We start from the raw sequence: 17341 nt of genomic DNA, 5'->3' as shown, positions 1-17341 counted from the left end.
TCCAAAAGCTCCTCTGAGGAAACACCATTTGGGCTGGAATGGGAAAATGAGTCGATGTTGGCAGAGACTGGAAGAGCCAAGGGAACGGCATGTGCAAAGACCACAAGGCGGTGGTGAACTTGACGTCTTCAGGGAACATCTTCAGAGGCTGCAGCCTAGTGAGTGAAGTGGGCAGTGATCTGAGGGAAATTGACAGAGGCCAGACTTTGTTCAGTTAAAAAAAAAAATATTTTAATGTTTATATATTTTTGAGAGAGAGAGAGAGCACAAGCAGGGGAGGGGCAGAGAGAGAGGGAGACACAGAACCCGAAGCAGGCTCCAGGCTCTGAGCTGTCAGCACAGAGCCCGACACGGGGCTCGAACTCATGGACGGTGAAATCATGACCTGAGCCGAAGTCAGACGCTTAACCGACTGAGCCACCCAGGCGCCCCAGACTTTGTTCAGTTTTTACTCAAGTTATAAGGGGTGGCCCCTGGAGGATCTTCAAGCAGGACAGAGACAGAATCTGATCTTTGTTCGATGACGGGCACTCTGGCTGCTGTGTAATGGATTGAAGGGAGAGGGACCTATTAGGAGGCCATCACAGAGGTCCAGGAGAGACACGGTGGTGGCCTGAATGACAGTTCTGTGACAGAGGAGATGGTGAAAAGTGGTTGGATCTGGACTATATTTTGGAGATCGAACCAACCAGTAAGTTTTGAAGGTAGATCAGAAGTTTGGGGAGAGCAGCAGAAACAAGACAAGACTGACTCCCGGTTCCACCCAGCAAGGCACATATCTATAGACCTCCCCATTCTCCTCAGCTCTGACTCCTAGAAGGGAAGTCTCAGGGATGAGGTGAGAGATGGGGGTGGTTAGGGACAAATCAACGGGGTGTCTACAACAGGCATTCCTTGGTAAAGAGAGTCATGATTTCATGTAGACAACACTGTTACTAATCTTTCAAACTAGTTGCTCTGTATTAGAGATATTTGTGCCCGTGATTTATTTCTCCTACTAGAAGGTGAACTATTTGAGGTCAGGATCATATTTATTATTGCAGTTCCAAAATGTCTGATGTTATGCCTTAAACATAGTGAGTTCTAACTTGTTTGTCAAATGGAAAGATTAAGTCACGTTCTACCCAGACTGTGTTAAGTGCCATAGAGAATGTACAAGGACCACCCAAATCCTGTCAAGCTAAATGGCATTTCTCACTTTTTAAAATTTCTTCATGAGTGTGTACGTCTGGGGAAGTGAAGGGCTATGTGACCAGGGACGCATTTTGCCAAATAAATACATGACAAATGTGAAGCGCATTAGAGAACGTGCCAGTGTTCTGAAAGGCAGACATCTAAGGTTTATATTCTGGTAGCCAGACCTATTCTGATTGGTCAGAATAGGCCATTCTCTAGGAAACAGCTCAAGTACACGCTGGTGAGTTTTTACACCAGACCCAGGAGCAGAGAGGATCTCCAGTGACAGCATTCAGATGATAAAAATGGGGTGGCCTCTTTTCAACGTTTTAAGTGAGGAAGTACGTACAACGAGCATCTGGAAAGGATTTATCGCATTCTCAAATGATTTCCCTCCCCAACAGCCGCTGTATGTGTCCCGCTGAGAATCCTGGCTGCAGAGACCAGCCCTTTACCATCTTGTACCGGGATATGGATGTGGTATCGGGACGCTCCGTTCCTGCTGACATCTTCCAAATGCAAGCAACGACCCGCTACCCTGGGGCTTATTACATTTTCCAGATCAAGTCTGGGAATGAGGGCCGAGAATTCTATATGCGGGTAAGAGGGCATCGTCACCGTCTTTAACAATGCTTGTGTTGTCTAACCTGGCACGTGCTTCTAGAAACAGTTCGGAGAGCAGCCAGGAGGGGCGGGTATGAAGAGAGAAGAGGGGATGGGTGGGAGTCAGGACTTCAAGGTTCAGATTCCTGTTACTTTCTAGATGGCTTTGTAAAAGCTGCTTTTCCCCCGTGGGCCTCAGGACCCTCGTCAGTGCAATGAGAAGTTAGGCCAAGATGCAGTCTTCCATCGTTTTCCTGCCTGGAGGAGTCACTCACATAGCCAGTTATCCATCCACTCATCTGAAGGTATTTATTACCTACTTCGCACTTCCAGAAACCGAGAATATAGCAGTGAGCACAGCATCCCCAGATCTCTGCCCTCCCGGCACTTATGTTGTGGTGAATATGAAAGCGTGCCTCACGGAAGTGGGCCCCACCTGTGTTGTGCAACTGTGGCTCTTTACATTTAAATGAATTATGATGAAATAAGATTAAAAAGTAGCACAAGCCACATTTCAAGGGCTCAGTGGTCACCTGTGACTGCTGTATTGGCTCGGATAGAGAACCTTTCCATCATCGTAGAAAGTTTGATTGGATAGCACTGACTTAGCCACATCAGGAGAAAATTTTAGAATACACATCCTAAACTGTATTTGCCCCTTCTTTTTTGAAGTTCATTATTTTGAGAGAGAGCACAAGCTCGAGCCGGGGAGGGGTAGAGAAAGCATCCCGAGCGGGCTCCACGCGGCCAGCACAGGACCCGACGTGGGTCTCAAACTCACGCACTGCGAAATCATGACCTGAGCCACCGTCGAGAGTCAGACGCTCACCTGACTGAGCCACCCAGGCGCCCCTCACTTCTGTGCTATACACGTATAATCCCACACCCTTGTGTTATTGCACTTTATGTCCTGCAGCCCTGGGGTGAATGTACCTCTTTGGATACCCCCGGTTCAGAGCAATGTTTTTTACATTTCAGTGTGAACGTGGGCACTTGTCCAAAAAGTGGATTCCAGAGCTTCCTCTCCGGAGAATCTCTCTCAGAAGACCGTGGTGGAGGCCTAGGGTATCCACTTCCTGTGGTTACTATGACAAAGGACTCCAACTCGGTGGCTTAACCCAACAGAAATTTATTTTCACAGGGTCCTGGGAGCCAGAAGCCTGTAATCACATTCACTGAGTGGAAACCAAGGTGCCACAGAGCCATCTCCCCTCCAGGGGAGAAGCCATTCCTTGCTTCCACCAGCTCCCAGCACCTGCCAGCATTTCCTGACTTGTGGCCACGTCACTTTAGTCTCTGCCTCCAGTGGTCACGCTGCCTCAGGTTCTGTGGGTGTCAACCCTCCCTGTCTCGCTCTGTGTGTCACATGTGATCGGATTTAAGGCCAGCCCACATAATCCAGGATAATCTCCCCACGGCAAGATCCTTAACTTAATCTCCTCAGCAAAGGTCCCTCTTCCTTATAAGGTAACAAGTACAGGTTCCAGGGATTGGGGCCCGATACCTTTGGGAGCCTTCAGCCCACTATGCCCAGGAATCTGCATTTCTAACAAATGCAGCTTGTGGTCCTCCAGGGGCATCGTGGGGGAGCTACGGGCCCATGGAAGTTTACCCACTTTGAAGGGAGCCGGTCGCAGTCCTGTGAAAGGACCCTGTATCTGAGGTCTCTACCTCCCTCTCCCTATCTCCTGGCCGAACCTTCCAGTCCTTGCTTCTGGGGCTGGGACTGTCTAAAAACAGGGACGTCTCAGAAGCAGCGGTGAGAACAGTTTAGAAAAGGTTCCAGGGGCTGGTATCATGCCTGTATCCTCACTGATAGTTTTTGGCAAGACCCCAGGGGGACCGGGTCACATGTGTAACACAGTCAGCGGAGCCAGCATCTGTAGGCCAGTGCAACAGGGTCAGAGGCTTTGGAAAAAGATGGACTGAGTTGAAGGCAGAGGAACTTCTGTGAGATGAGAAAGGCAGAGCTGTGTTTATGTCTGTCCTTTCTCCGCTATCCAGCAGAAACCCACATCTGTGAGCTGCTGTGGCCTTGCTGCCCTCGGGAGCACAAGCCTAGCCCAGCGGCCTCCTGCAGTTTGGCCTCTGTCATTTGTACAGACATAGCGGGTCCCAATCATAGGGCACAGAGATGCCCCTTTGGGGGATTTAAAATTCCATCACTGATGCCACCTGCCTCGCGTTTTTCCTTTTCCCACGCAGAAAACAAGATCCTCAGAAGGTGGCCTTGCCTGGGTGAGGTGTCGCTCACTGGAACACCACCTGCTAAAATCCCTATAGACCCAAATGTTCCCCGGGTGGCTGGCTTGTAAAAGCCAGTGATGGCGGGGGAAGAAGATTGTCCTACAGGTGGCATGGACGGGAGGGAGGATCCTTCCTGGAGGCTTCCTCTGGGACTCAGGTTGACACAGCCCCTGGGGGACCCTTGAAACGCACAAAGCCGAGCTGTATGCTTGCGCCCTCTCAGGACATTGAGTTGGGCCCTAATTCTTTACTATTTATTCAGAAGAGGATGTCAGGACTCTGAGGCTGAAGGAACTTAGGGACAGGGAGGTGGCTCCTGGCATCTCTCCTGGCTGCACCCGGGAAGAGAAGACAGGTTCCGTCTGGGTGCCCTGTGAAGCCATGGGCATGAGGCAGGAAGACAAGGAGAAATCTGCTGGACAAGGTGGGCCTTCCACACGTCCAGCTTCCAAGGCACGGCCCCATCATCAGGAGGCCGCACATCGTTGTTCTCTGTGGGCTCCAGGGCCAGGCTGGTCCACTTCATTCAGGTTCTACAACTCACCAACTCACCAGCTGTGTGGCCTTGGGCCCATTACCTAACCTCTCTGGGCCTCAATTTCCACATAGGTAAAGAGGGGATAATAATAGTATTTACCTTGGGATTAGATGAGATCATCTGCTTAGCTCAGTGCCTGGAACACAGAATGACTGTTTTGATCAAACAGGTAGGATTTGGCAGAGGTGAAACATTCAGTAACCTTTTTCTCACCTTGCTGGCTCCAACCTGTGCACACCTGGGTGATATCTAGGTTAATCCCTCGGACTGACAGGTTCTTTGAGTTACTATTGAATTGTCTCCTTCTCATATCAAGTCTAATAAGCTGGTTTCAGTGGAAACGTCCACCTTTCTGTCCCTCACTCAGTGTTTAGTGTTTCTCCCCTTCCTCTGCTTAGGGGTGGGGTGGGGGTGGCCCCTGTGCCAGCTTCCTCTTCCCCTCCCCACGCTGACCGTGCTGTTTTAGGCTCCTTCTCCAGGACTGGGTGCGGGGGGTGCAGATAACGGAGGGGAGCGTTAGGGTGACGGGACCGGGGTCTTACTGGATTGTTGCCAGTAGGGCCCCTTGTTGGCTACAAGCCGCCCCAAACCTTTGCACCCTCTTTCCAGTGCTGTGTCTCACACAGACTTTCTGCGGGTGGGGAGGGGCCGCTGTGGCCTCGGCGGAGCAGATGCACCAACAGGCAGGTCCCCAGCAGCTCCTTACATCACCATGGTTCAAGGTATCCGGGCTGGCTGTCATCTCTAGACTTCTCCACTGCTCTCTGCACTCTTTCTTCTTACTGTTTATTTATTTTTGAGGGAGGGAGAGAGGGACAGAGCGTGAGCAGAGAAAGGGCAGAGAGAGGAAGACACAGAATCTGAAGCAGGTTCCAGGCTCTGAGCTGTCAGCACAGGGCCCGACACGGGGCTCGAACTCACAGACCATGAGATCGTGACCTGAGCCCAAGTCGGACGTTTAACCTACTGAGCCACCCAGGTGCCCCACTCTCTCTCTCTCTGCACTCTTAAAGGACCCACATCCCTGAACGGTTCTCTCAAACCGCCCTCTTGCTTGAGGTGGGGGCTGGTGAGTGTCTTGAATGCCCCATGATGTTGAAGGTGAGAGAAACAGGTCTGGCTGGGCCACCGCTCTGCAAATCCGGTATGGCAGCTACAGGAACCACCCGGACGGCAGCGAATCCTAAACAGCGCTCGGCATGCGCCAAGTGCTTTCCATATATCGCTCCCTTCATCCTTCCAACAGTCCTGTGACGCAGCGCCTGCGTGACCGTCCCGATTTTATAGACGTGGGCACCGAGGCACAGAGAGGCTGAGGGACGTGCCCATGGTCTCACAGCCAGGAAGCAGCCGAGCAGGATTCGAACCCGGGCAGGCCGGTATCGAAATCCATGCATACACTTACCTTCTCTTTAGGATGTGGGGTCAGAAATTGAGATAACAGGAAAGGGCTGCTTTAACATCTAGTAATAGTAGAAGGTGTTCAGGAAGGGTTAGTTATTTTGGACTGATAGCGTTGTTTCTGCTGTGACGGCCGCTGTTTTCAGGACGCTGTGAGCTCCCGGGCTCTGGAGCTGGTGACAGGAGCATCATGCAGGACGTGCGGCTTGGCGGCCAGAATTCAGGTTCTTCCACGCGGAAGGTCACTGATTGTGTCGCGAGCACACAGCGGGCAAGCCACACGTGGCCCCGTGCACACACAGGCACGTGTGCTTACACACATGTGCCTTTCACAAACACAGTCGGCAGCCGGCCTCACCCTGAGCCCTGGACTGGTGACTGGCCTTGGCCAGGTGACTCGAGGACGCATTTAGGGCCGGAAGGAGGAGCTTATTTACTCCATGAGACATGTGTGGATCAGGTCCCCGGGCAGCTGACCTGCTGGCCGCGAGTCAGACGATGCTGTCCCACAGGCTGGCTTAGAACAGACCCCTGCACGTGTCCAAGCAAGGCCAAGGAAACACACATCCGGTGGTCAGTTTGCACCTGCCGCCGTTGCGGTCGGCTGCACGGGTGCTGGGCACTCGTTCTTCTTCCGTCACCAAACATAAATTCAGCACCAGGACGTATGCAGCCTTGGGCCAGGTGCCGACAGTTCAGGAACAAACAGGATGTGACCTCTGCCCTTGAGGAGCCCACCCTGGTGGGGAGAGGGGACAAACAACCAGGCAAACACTGACAATGCAAAGTGGCGATTCTTCCTTGGAGTAAGTGCAGCGGAATGGTCCGGAAATTCAGATGTACTGAGACCTTGTCATGGGATGTAGCAGTCAGAGCAGGATTGGGGGGCCAGTGTGCTAGTTTGGTGACCTGATGTAATGTATGTCACCTACTCACACTGTAGGGTATGGGGATTAAATAAGAGATGTACAAAATAGCCCAGTGCCTGCTTTCATACCCACTGCCCCCATCATCGTTTCGGACCAATGACCACGAGCCTTGCAGGCCTCCCTCCCAAGGGCTGCCCACAGCTCAAGGTCTTCAGTCCTTGGCCTTTGTTCATGCAAACAGTGAAAGCTGGTGGGATATTCGTATATGTAAATGCCATGGGCATTTCCCTGTGTGGTTGTCCCTGTGTGGCCAGCACTGCTGGCCCGGTGCTCTCAAGTTTTGCAAGAGTTGACAAGGAAGTCTGAGCGATCCTCTGTGTAAGGACGCACCACTTGTGCTGATGCTGACGGGAACAGAGGGAGGGGATGCCAAGAGGAAATTGCATGGCTGTCAGGCTATTGATAGTCCAGGGGACAGGGGAGGTCCCGGTACCTGGCTGGCACCTGCCTGCCTGTCCCGCCCTTGTCATACTCTTGGGGATGTCGGATCTTTATGGGGAGCCCTCCCTTTATGGAGACAGATAAAATACCTGGTGTGGCTTTAACTAGGCCAAGTTGCTTGATTTTGCAAGCCTGTTGCTTTCAGTTTCTGGGCACAGCGCTGGGCTCTGCAGCTTATAGGAAGCGATTGTCCGGCCGCTCCGTGCTCTCTCACGCTACTTCCTCCCCAGGAGCCCACTCTCTGGCCACTGTACTGACCCATGAGCATCTCTCCTAAAAGATGGTTCCAGGGAGAAGAAATGAAACACACAGCAGTCTCCTCTGATAATTGTTGTGCAGTGAAAAAGGCCTGGGATTTGGGGTCAAGCCGCAGCCCTCCCCTTACCTGTCATGGGTGACCCCATGTCATGACTTAACCTCACTGGGCCTTGGTTTGCTTAGTTATAAAATGGGGAAATAATGAGACATACCTTTAGTAGGACAGGCAGGGTCCCCAGACTGGGTCCTGTGCTTTTAGATCAGCACTTCTCAATTATTTATTTATGTATTTTTAAAAAAAATTTTAACATTTATTTTTGAGAGAGAGAGAGACAGAGTGCAAGCAGGGAGGGGCAGAGAGAGAGGGAGACACAGAATCCGAAGCAGGCTCCCTCTGAGCTGTCAGCACAGAGCCCGATGAGGGGCTCAAACTCACGAACTGTGAGATCATGATCGGAGCTGAAGTCAGACAGTTAACCAACTGACTGAACCATCAGGAGTCCCAGCAATTCTCAATTATTAATGTACCCACAAATCACCTGGAGATTGTGTTACCGTACAGATTCTGGCTCAGTAAGCCAGAGGTGGGGCTTGAGATCCTGCATTTCTTAAAATTTTTTTTTTCAACATTTTTTATTTATTTTTGGGACAGAGAGAGACAGAGCATGAACGGGGGAGGGGCAGAGAGAGAGGGAGACACAGAATCGGAAATAGGCTCCAGGCTCCGAGCCATCGGCCCAGAGCCCGACGCGGGGCTCGAACTCACGGACCGCGAGATCGTGACCTGGCTGAAGTCGGACGCTTAACCGACTGCGCCACCCAGGCGCCCCGAGATCCTGCATTTCTAACCTGCTCCCTGGTGATGCCTGTGGTACTGGTCCAGGGACCACCCTTTGAGTAACAGAACCTTTCAGTGCTTTTTAATAAGGATTAAATAAGTGCATTGCTGAAAACTGTGCCTCCCACGTGGTAGATGCTCCCTAGCTGCTCAAAAGTTTTAGAGAGAGATTCACTGGAGGGAATCATTAGGACTACAGCAGTAGGGTCACAGAGTGCTGAAGCTGGAAGGGACTAGAGTGTCTAATGGGAGCTCCAGCAGGGACTGTACATCAGAACCAGTTTCCCCAGGCTTCATCCAAGCACCCACTTGAGCAGCAAATCTTGGAATGGGTCCCTGGAATTGTTAGTTTAAGAAAAAGTGTTCTGGGTGCATTGGCAGCTGTTGACTGGAGAACTACTGATCTGGTGCAAACCCTCATTTTAATTTTTTTAAATGTTTATTTATGTTTGAGAGAGACAGAGACAGACTGCAAGCGGGGGAGGGGCAGACACACACACACACACACACACACACACACACCTAATCCAAAGCAGGCTCCAGGCTCTGAGCTGTTAGCACAGAGCCCGACGCGGGGCTCGAACCCACGGACTGTGAGATCATGACCTGAGCCAAAGGCAGATGGTTGACCGACAGCCACCCACGTGCCCCTACAAACCCTCATTTTATTTTTTTTTTTTTATTTATTTTTTTTTTTTTTAAATGTTTATTTATTTTTGAGACAGAGAGAGACAGAGCATGAACGGGGGAGGGTCAGAGAGAGAGGGAGACACAGAATCCGAAACAGGCTCCAGGCTCTGAGCTGTCAGCACAGAGCCCGACGCGGGGCTCGAACTCACAGACCGCGAGATCGTGACCTGAGCCGAAGTCGGCCACTTAACCGACTGAGCCACCCAGGCGCCCCCAAACCCTCATTTTAGAGGATGAGGCCCGGAGAAGCGAAGTGACAGCTCTGTGACATGCAGTTAGTTCCATGAATTATTCATTCTTTCATTCCAGATCTATTCACTGAGCACTGACCGTGTGCCAGGAACCGTGCCAGGTTCTGGGGACACTCAGTGGTGAAAAACCTGACCCCCGTCCTCGCTCTTACAGAGCTCGCAGTCTGGCGGGGACTCAGACAGCAGACATAGACCAAGTAGGGTGGATGGCGATGGAAAGTAGTAGACTGGGTGCAGTTGGGGGAAGCAGAGAAGGCTCCTTCAGGAAGTGACATTTCGGGTGGGACCTGAAGGGTCGGCAGGAAAAAGCCGGGTGGGACGTGGGCAGAGGCCAGGGGAGAGCATGGCGTCAGGGGATGCCAGTCCGACTGCAGTGCTCTGGGGGGGGAGGGGCGCCCCGGTGGAGGCTGCCGCCGGACCACCCGGCCCTCTGCCCTGGTGGTCGTGTGGGGCACCCCGCCTCCCGACCGACCCACAGCTGTCCCCAACCCTCTCTGCTGTTGCTCGACAGCTTCTGGAGTCCGGCTCACCTGCCCTGTTAACGCCGGCCAGCCTTTCTCTAACCAGTATCCCCGGTTCTGTCCACAGCAAACGGGCCCCATCAGTGCCACCCTGGTGATGACACGCCCCATCAAAGGGCCGCGGGACATACAGCTGGACTTGGAAATGATCACGGTCAACACGGTCATCAACTTCAGAGGCAGCTCCGTGATCCGACTGCGGATATATGTGTCCCAGTACCCATTCTGAGCCCCGGGCTGGGGTCTCTGACACTGCCTCTCAGCAGCACCCAGGGACAGGAGAAGAGAAGAAACGAGAGGGAGGGTGACGTGGGACAGATGTTACGCTTTTCTTGCTGACCGCCTCCCGAGGAGTCGGCCCCGAATGTCCTGACGCTGCCTGTCCCCTTGTAGACCCGTCGCTCTGAAGGACATGCTTCCCCCAGTTCTTACGATGCAGTTATCGAAAAGTATTATCAGCGCCCTGACCTGAGATCGACGGTGATTTTTCAAGGCCTATCAGTTTATTTTCATATTTTTCGAAGGAAATAGATTAGCTTCGCTGGGGTCTGAGTCCGCGTTCAAAGACTGTGAACGGCTTCCTGTCACTTCTCGCTGATTGCTTCTTTGCCGAGGCCCGGATTGCTCACGGGGACGCGGGGTATAGCTAGCTGCTTCTTGTATGCACAGAGAAGGCTGCGGAAAGAAACCACAGCAGGATCTAGGGGTTTTCACAGAGTCTATTTCAAAACATGTGTGGTATTTTCAGCCACGAGAGAAGGTTTAGTTGTCCTTACGTTTGTATAACTGTCTAATCCTTTCTTGTGCATTTTGAGTATATTTTTTTTTTTAAATAAGTGGTAGAATTCCTTAAGAAGGCCTTCAGACACATGTTATGTTCTGACTTCCCAAACCCAGTCTCCTCTCCATTCTACCCCCGTGTTTTCTTCGAGGACCCCTTACTCATGTTTTCTTTAGAATTTTTACCCAACTGGGCTGGAAGGCAGAGGTCTCTAAACTGATTAAATATTTGAAGAGATCTTGTGTTTGGTTCATTGTGACATCGTAGATGATTCAGCGTGTGGGGCTGGCTCTTCTTTGAACCCGTTTATTGTGCACTGGTTTGAAAACTCCCTGGAGAGCTCCGTGGTCCTTTATAACTCAGGTACCTGATGGTGAGTAGGGGGCAGAGAAACGGAGGTGGGGAAGGTAAGAGGAAGCGTCAGCCTGAATCCTGTTTCATTCATTTGAGAACAGTTGTTCTTTAACTGTTCCCTCTGTCATGTAGATTATTTCCAGGTACCCTTCCAGAGCCGAAATGTAGTCACCTTACTTTATAATCAGTGGCCCTCAACCCTGGCCGTGTGCTAGGATAACTCGTGGAACTTTTAAGAGAAAAACCTGATGTCTTGGGCTGATTTCTTGAACCCAGAAATTCTGGTTTCGTTGGTCTTTGGTAGGGCCCGGGCACTGACTTTTTTTTTTTTTTTTTAATGTTTATTTATTTATTTTGAGAGACAGAGAGCAGGGGGAGGGACAGAGAGAGAGGGGGAGAGAATCCCAAGCAGGCTCCTCACGGTCAGTGCAGAGCCCAACTCAGAGCTTGAACTCACAAACCGTGAGATCAAAACCTGGCCTGAGCTGAAATCAAGAGCCAGGCACTTAACCCACTGAGCCACCCAGGCGCCCCCCAGCATTGATACTTTTAAAAACTGTAGTAAACAGCCAGAGTTCAGAGTGCACTGTTATAAACCCTATAAAGAGAGGGGGACAAATATGGCCCAACCTTGGTCACCTTGCCCTCAACATCTTTTCAGCTATTTGCAGGGCTCATTGCCCATTTCCTGATCAGGGACTCTGGCTTTCCTTTCAAGAGTCAGAACCCCAGGCAGGGGACAGAGAGTCAACAGTGCAAGTCACGGGTTAGAGAACAGGTGGGGACAGCTGCCTTTGTGTCCCGTCCCAGGGGTTGACCTGAGACTTCCAGAGGAGGGCATGTACTCCCTGATGAGGTTCAGTCTACAACACAGATGGACAGATATTCCCATTCTACTCGTAGGGAGCATATTTATTAAAGAACTACTGGGTGCCAGGAACTGTGCCTGTTCCTAGGATTAGTTGAAAGTTTCTTTAGCAGAGGAAATAGTATATTTGGCTCCCTTGCCCAGAGAGCATTTCTCTCACCCATACTGTGCACCTGACTTTGCTCCCAGCTGTGTTTTTGTTTTTTAATTTCAAAGTTTATTTATTTTGAGAGAGAGAGAGAGAGAGAGAGAGAGAGTTCCAACAGGGAAGGGGCAGAGAGGTGGGCGTTGGGGCAGAGGAGCCGAAGCAGGCTCTGTGCTGGCAGTAGAGAGCCTGATGTGGGGCTCGAACTCATGAACCATGAGCTGAAGTCGGACACTTAACCGACTGAGCGACCCAGTCGCCGCCCAGCTGTGGTTATTTTTTAATTAAAACGAAGCACAACCAAGCCCCTTCCCGTTGGGCAGCCGGTTTCCAGTGACGTTAACTAACAACATGGATGCCTCGGGTCAGAGGCATCAGAAGAATCAGGACAGGTTCCTAAAGACGTGCCAGCATGCAGGCCCGGCTCAGCTCCCTGCAGAGCACGGAGCAGGAGGTGGCCCTGAGCCTGGGACTCCCCTCGTGTGGGCGGCTTAGGTGACGAGGAAAAGGTGTGTGTAGAATGCTGACAGTTTATGTGAGCTCAGCACCGGGCAGCTCTCAATTACCCGCTTCGGCTCGACACAGCACAAGGGTAAGGTTTCCTTAATGTCACAAAAAGAAGGCAGGAAGGCTGTCTCTTGGTGATTCGAGGACCCATTGGTGCCAAAGGTGCCACATTTGGAACCGGACCCGCGTCTCCGGGACTCGCGTTTTATTTGTCCATGTCAAAACGTGGCTTCCTGCTTCTGAGAAAAAAAAAAAGGCACGGAGAGACTCATGAAAGCAGGCTGAAAGAGCTTCTTGGACCTCAGATCGCTCTTTCCAAACATGGCCTGATGAGTTCAGTGTAAATGAATCAGAAGCATGTGGGATCAATTTACCTTCAAATACATCGGGGCCTAAAAATTAAGGGACAAAAAAAACGCCCCGGGGCAAAGTGTATATTGACTGTAAGGCCCAACCCCAAACATTTGGGAAACCGTTCTAGAGGCTCCCAGAACCTGAAAAGCTGTCGGTTTCACCCACCCCTCGGGAAATCTTATTTTCACAAGATTGGGGATAAGCTTGCTCTTTGAATCACGGCATTGTGCTTCTCTGGAGTCTGATGGGGCTGGCTGTTCCCTCCGGCTCAGATACTTGGGCTCTGCATCGTCAGCTTTGACCCATCCCCGAGCGGTGCTGAGAACTTGTTATATGAGCCCCGCTCCGGACCGCTCCGTCAGGTCCTGAAGGACGAAGGGTTCTGTGGTGGGAGTGGCACCGGATTAAGAGCGGAGACACCTGCACCAATCCTTGTGTTACCTCCTAATCTTCTGGGCTCGATATGGATGAAAACTTCCATTTAGCTGCCTCTAATTCTAAAGCTTGGTGATTCCTTGAAATGTACTTTGGGGATGACAGCCAGCATTTCCATTAAACTGCAATTTTAGAGTTTCATCGTGGCTTGCCAATCATAACATTTTCTAATTGGCATGGAACCCACCTACCTGTTGCCTTGAGGCCTGGGTAATGTACTCAGAAATGTTCTTAGGTAACTGTCTTGGCCCTTGGGGTGTGATTTTTCCAGATGGTGAAAACATTTAAGGAGGTCTGATTACTTCATTTGCGGTGGTTTTAGGTGTGTTTCTGTGACCTGATTGTTTACTGTAATGGGTACAAATTCTTCTTCTGGGCGAGCCACCCAACTTGGGCTCCTCTAGTTTCTAGATTCAGAGAGGTGAACAAGACAGATCCGGTCCGGTCCACGGATAAGAGAGTTTCCCCAGGGTTACACAGCCTGTGGAACAAAACTGGAATACAATGTGCTAGGTACCTTTTAGCGGTGTCAACAAAATGATTTTGATTAGAATGTAATCATTACTAAGACATATCTACTTTATACAACAAAAAGTCTTCTTTTTAAAATGAGTTAATTAGTTAATTAATTTTGAAATTTACATCCAAGTTAGCATATGGTGCAACAATGATTTCAGGAGGAGATTCCTTGGTGCCCCTTTACCCATTTAGCCCACCCCCCTCCCACAACCCTTCCAGCAACCCTGTTTGTTCTCTATATTTAAGAGTCTCTTATGCTCTGTCCCCCTCCCTGTTTTTATAGTATTTTTGCTTCCCTTATGTTCATCTGTTTTGTCTCTTAAATTCCTCATATGACTGAAGTCACGTGATATTTGTCTTTCTCTGACTAATTTCACTTAGCATAATACCCTCCAGTTCCATCCGCGGAGTTGCAAATGGCAAGGTTTCATTCTTTTTGCTTACACAACAAAAGTTCTTATGAACATCTATAGATACACATTTGACATTTAGTATAAAATGCCTCTGCTTACAATTGTTACATACATGGCAAGAAAACACAGAATCAATGTTGGGTGAAAATATTCTTTCTTTTTGATACGCTTTGTACTTTGAAACGCAATGTTTTCTTTTCTAGAAGAGAAAAACAAGCAAACATTTTTTAAAGCTTTTCGTTATTTTGGAATTGGCCAATGTTCATCAACCACAAACAAATACACAGATTGTTCCTTCGTACTGATATTTTTGTTCTTGAAGTTCTTAGTGTCTTTACTTAACAAATGGCTGATATCTTCATTAGAATCCATGAGCAATTGAAGATTAAAGAAAAAACAGAACAAACAAACAAAGCAAAACAGGAGGCTTTAGGACAAAGGGAGGCCATAGAGGCAAGATTTATCACTTTGGTAGCTCTTAGAATGACAGCCTCCAGTTAGAATGTTTGACTTGCTAACGCTTCCTCCTTATGAATCTTTGCCTCCAGTCATCAGTGAAAAAAACCATCTGGGCAAGAAAACAGGTGTCAAATGGGTATGGCAGTACATTGCCATGGAAGGGAATTCCATATTCGCAGGCAGTGACTAACAGCACTGTTTTCTGAGGAGTTTGGCGTATTCTTGAGCAATGGTGTAAAATGAAGGCAGACGCAAATTGTACATAGATGCAGACATCAGGGTCATTGGGATACTAATTTGTCAAGGTTAATTAATTAATCACTACGGATTTAGAGCCAGAGAGTCATGGGACAGCTTGATATCGTTTAAAAGTAGTTTTGTTTGTTTCAGGAGGATTGTTTTGGTTTCAACCCAGCCTTTTTTTCTAATTCTTGCAATCCACCCTTCTACACAAGGTATCTGATGTTGCACAACTGACTTGTATCACAAGAGAGCAACTATACTTAAAAACTGTGCTCTAGGGCGCCCTGGGTGGCTCAGTCGGTTGAGCATCCGACTCATGATCTCGAGGTTTGTGGGTTCGAGCCCTGTGTAGTAGGGTCCACACTCATGATGTGGAGCCTGCTTGGGATTCTCTCTCTCCCTCTCTCTCTCTGCCCCTCCCAGCTCCCTTTCTCTGTCTCCCTCAAAATAAATAAACTTAAAAATTTTTAAAAACTGTGCTTTAAAACAGGTACCTTGAGTTCTTCTGTGTTTTAATGTGCAGACCATTTATAATTTATCTGTAAAGAGGAGCATGGATTGCTGTTATATTTGTGAAATATAATATACCCTGTTCTTAAGAATTTTATCAAAAAAGCCATCATGGGTGCAAGGCCAGGCTATGGCATTTGCAAGTAACCTAGCTCCTTACAGAGACCTGTAGTCTTACATTTTTGTTTTGTTTTGCTTTTGTCTAGTTCCACATCGAAAAATACCCCATGGAGGTTTCCACTGTGAGCCTGGCATTTCCACACAGCCTCTTGCCAGTTTTTCTGAAAAGCAGACCTATGTATGGTCCAATAACACCGCTGAATTTTTATGTGCATGGGCACTATTGAAACTATAATCTACTTCCAGTAAAACCATGGTTAGTCAAGAGGATCTTTTCAGCTCAGAATTTATGCATAGTTGGGGAGAGCTAGACCCCCTTGCTGCCTGTTTTTTTGTTTTTTGTTTTTTGCTTTTTTCCTGTTGGGACTTTGGAATGTATTATCTTCTTAGGGTTCTCTGCACCGTTAAAAAAAAATTCTGTGACATCATTTTTCCTCCTAAAAGCCAGGGCTTTCCACAAGTAGGTGGTGAAGAGCTCTCAGGTATCATGCAAGAATTCGGGGACCATAAGGGACACTACAAAGGAGTGGATTGCCTCATTTGGAGCAACATGTCTAGATGGGGCAGGCCTGCCATGCTCCTGAGTGAGGTCATAGGCTTGAGGAAGTTCTTTGCCCTTCCACTTTCTCTTCCCAACGCTTCCCTGTCCTCTCTTTTCTCCCCTTGTCCCTTCTCTGACTTGTCCCTGCACCCCTGCCATTGAATCTCCATCCAAAATTGGAAGGAAGTGGCCGAGGCTAGGTCCTGTCCAGTGAGAGCACAGTGGGGTCTGGGGGGCAAAGCACAGCAACCCCCCAGCTCCTCTTTAAAAAAAAAAATTAACGTTTATTTATTTTTGAGGCAGAGAGAGACAGGGCACGAACGGGGGAGGGTCAGAGAGAGAGGGAAACACAGAATCTGAAACAGGCTCCAGGTTCCGAGCTGTCAGCACGGAGCCCCACGCGGGGCTGGAACTCATGGACCACAATATCATGACCTGAGCCAAAGTCAGATGCTTAACCAGCTGAGCCACCCAGGTACCCCTCCTGCCTAGCTCCTCTTGACTTCTCTTCCCAGCACACAGAATTTCTCCCAGACTCCAGAACACCCCTTCCTGAATAGAACCGGGATCTCCTTTTCCTTCTCCTCCTGTTGTCCCTGCACAAAAAAAGGAAAGCATCTTCATCTGGTGATGTGACCCTGGGTCTTTCTTGCAGCTGTTTTTCATAAGGATTCATTTTCAGGGTTCCTTCTTGATCTCCAGTCTCTCCACTCTAGGGTCAGTCTCCTTTATTCCAACACCCCCTTTCCAGGAGCCAGGCTACCCCCCTCATTCCCATTAAAAAAAAAATCTTTCCATCTCTCTCTTGGTCTCTAGTCCATCATGGCACCTAGTAGCTGGACATAGCACCTATATTCTTCATGTAATCTGGAGCAGAGAGGCTGGGAAAGACTGGAGTCCCTTTAAACATGGGACGGTGCACAGTCTCCAGAGACCAGAGTCTCTGTGCCAATAACAACCCTTCACTTTCTTTGTAAAATGTAGTCTAGCACTCTTCACAGATTCACAGACTGCAGAATCATTCACCCAGACTACTCCCAAATGGTACATAGTGTGGTTTTATGGATAGTAGCCTTTAGTCAGGCTAATATATATCCTTGCAACGATCACCCATACACCACTTTTTCACAGTGGAGTTGATATCTGGCTATGACTTAAAGAATTCCTCAAGCATAGGGAGGGAAGGGCGCTGAGACCAG

At 49.4% G+C, this 17341-nt stretch overlaps 1 protein-coding gene across 5 annotated transcripts in view; it reads left to right on the top strand.

Annotated features, from left to right (window-relative positions):
* Positions 1 to 10911, top strand: part of FBLN5 (fibulin 5) — an 80675-nt gene extending 69764 nt beyond the window's left edge. For 3 of the 5 annotated variants that reach the window (XM_058740049.1, XM_058740052.1, XM_058740051.1), the window contains 2 exons: positions 1581 to 1776; positions 1979 to 4914. In XM_058740049.1, coding sequence (XP_058596032.1) covers positions 1581 to 1776; positions 1979 to 2248 — 466 coding nt within the window. In that variant the 3' untranslated portion in view covers positions 2249 to 4914. Of the gene's footprint in view, positions 1 to 1580; positions 1777 to 1978; positions 4915 to 9960 lie in introns of those variants that run through there. The other 2 variants (XM_058740050.1, XM_058740053.1) reach the window with 1 other exon arrangement.
* Positions 10912 to 17341: the final 6430 nt, after the last annotated feature.

This window comes from Neofelis nebulosa, chromosome 7, assembly GCF_028018385.1.
Source record: "Neofelis nebulosa isolate mNeoNeb1 chromosome 7, mNeoNeb1.pri, whole genome shotgun sequence".
Classification (NCBI taxonomy): Eukaryota; Metazoa; Chordata; class Mammalia; order Carnivora; family Felidae; genus Neofelis; species Neofelis nebulosa.
The sequence above is the reverse complement of the archived record's forward strand: the minus strand, read 5'-3'. Positions and strand labels throughout refer to the sequence as shown.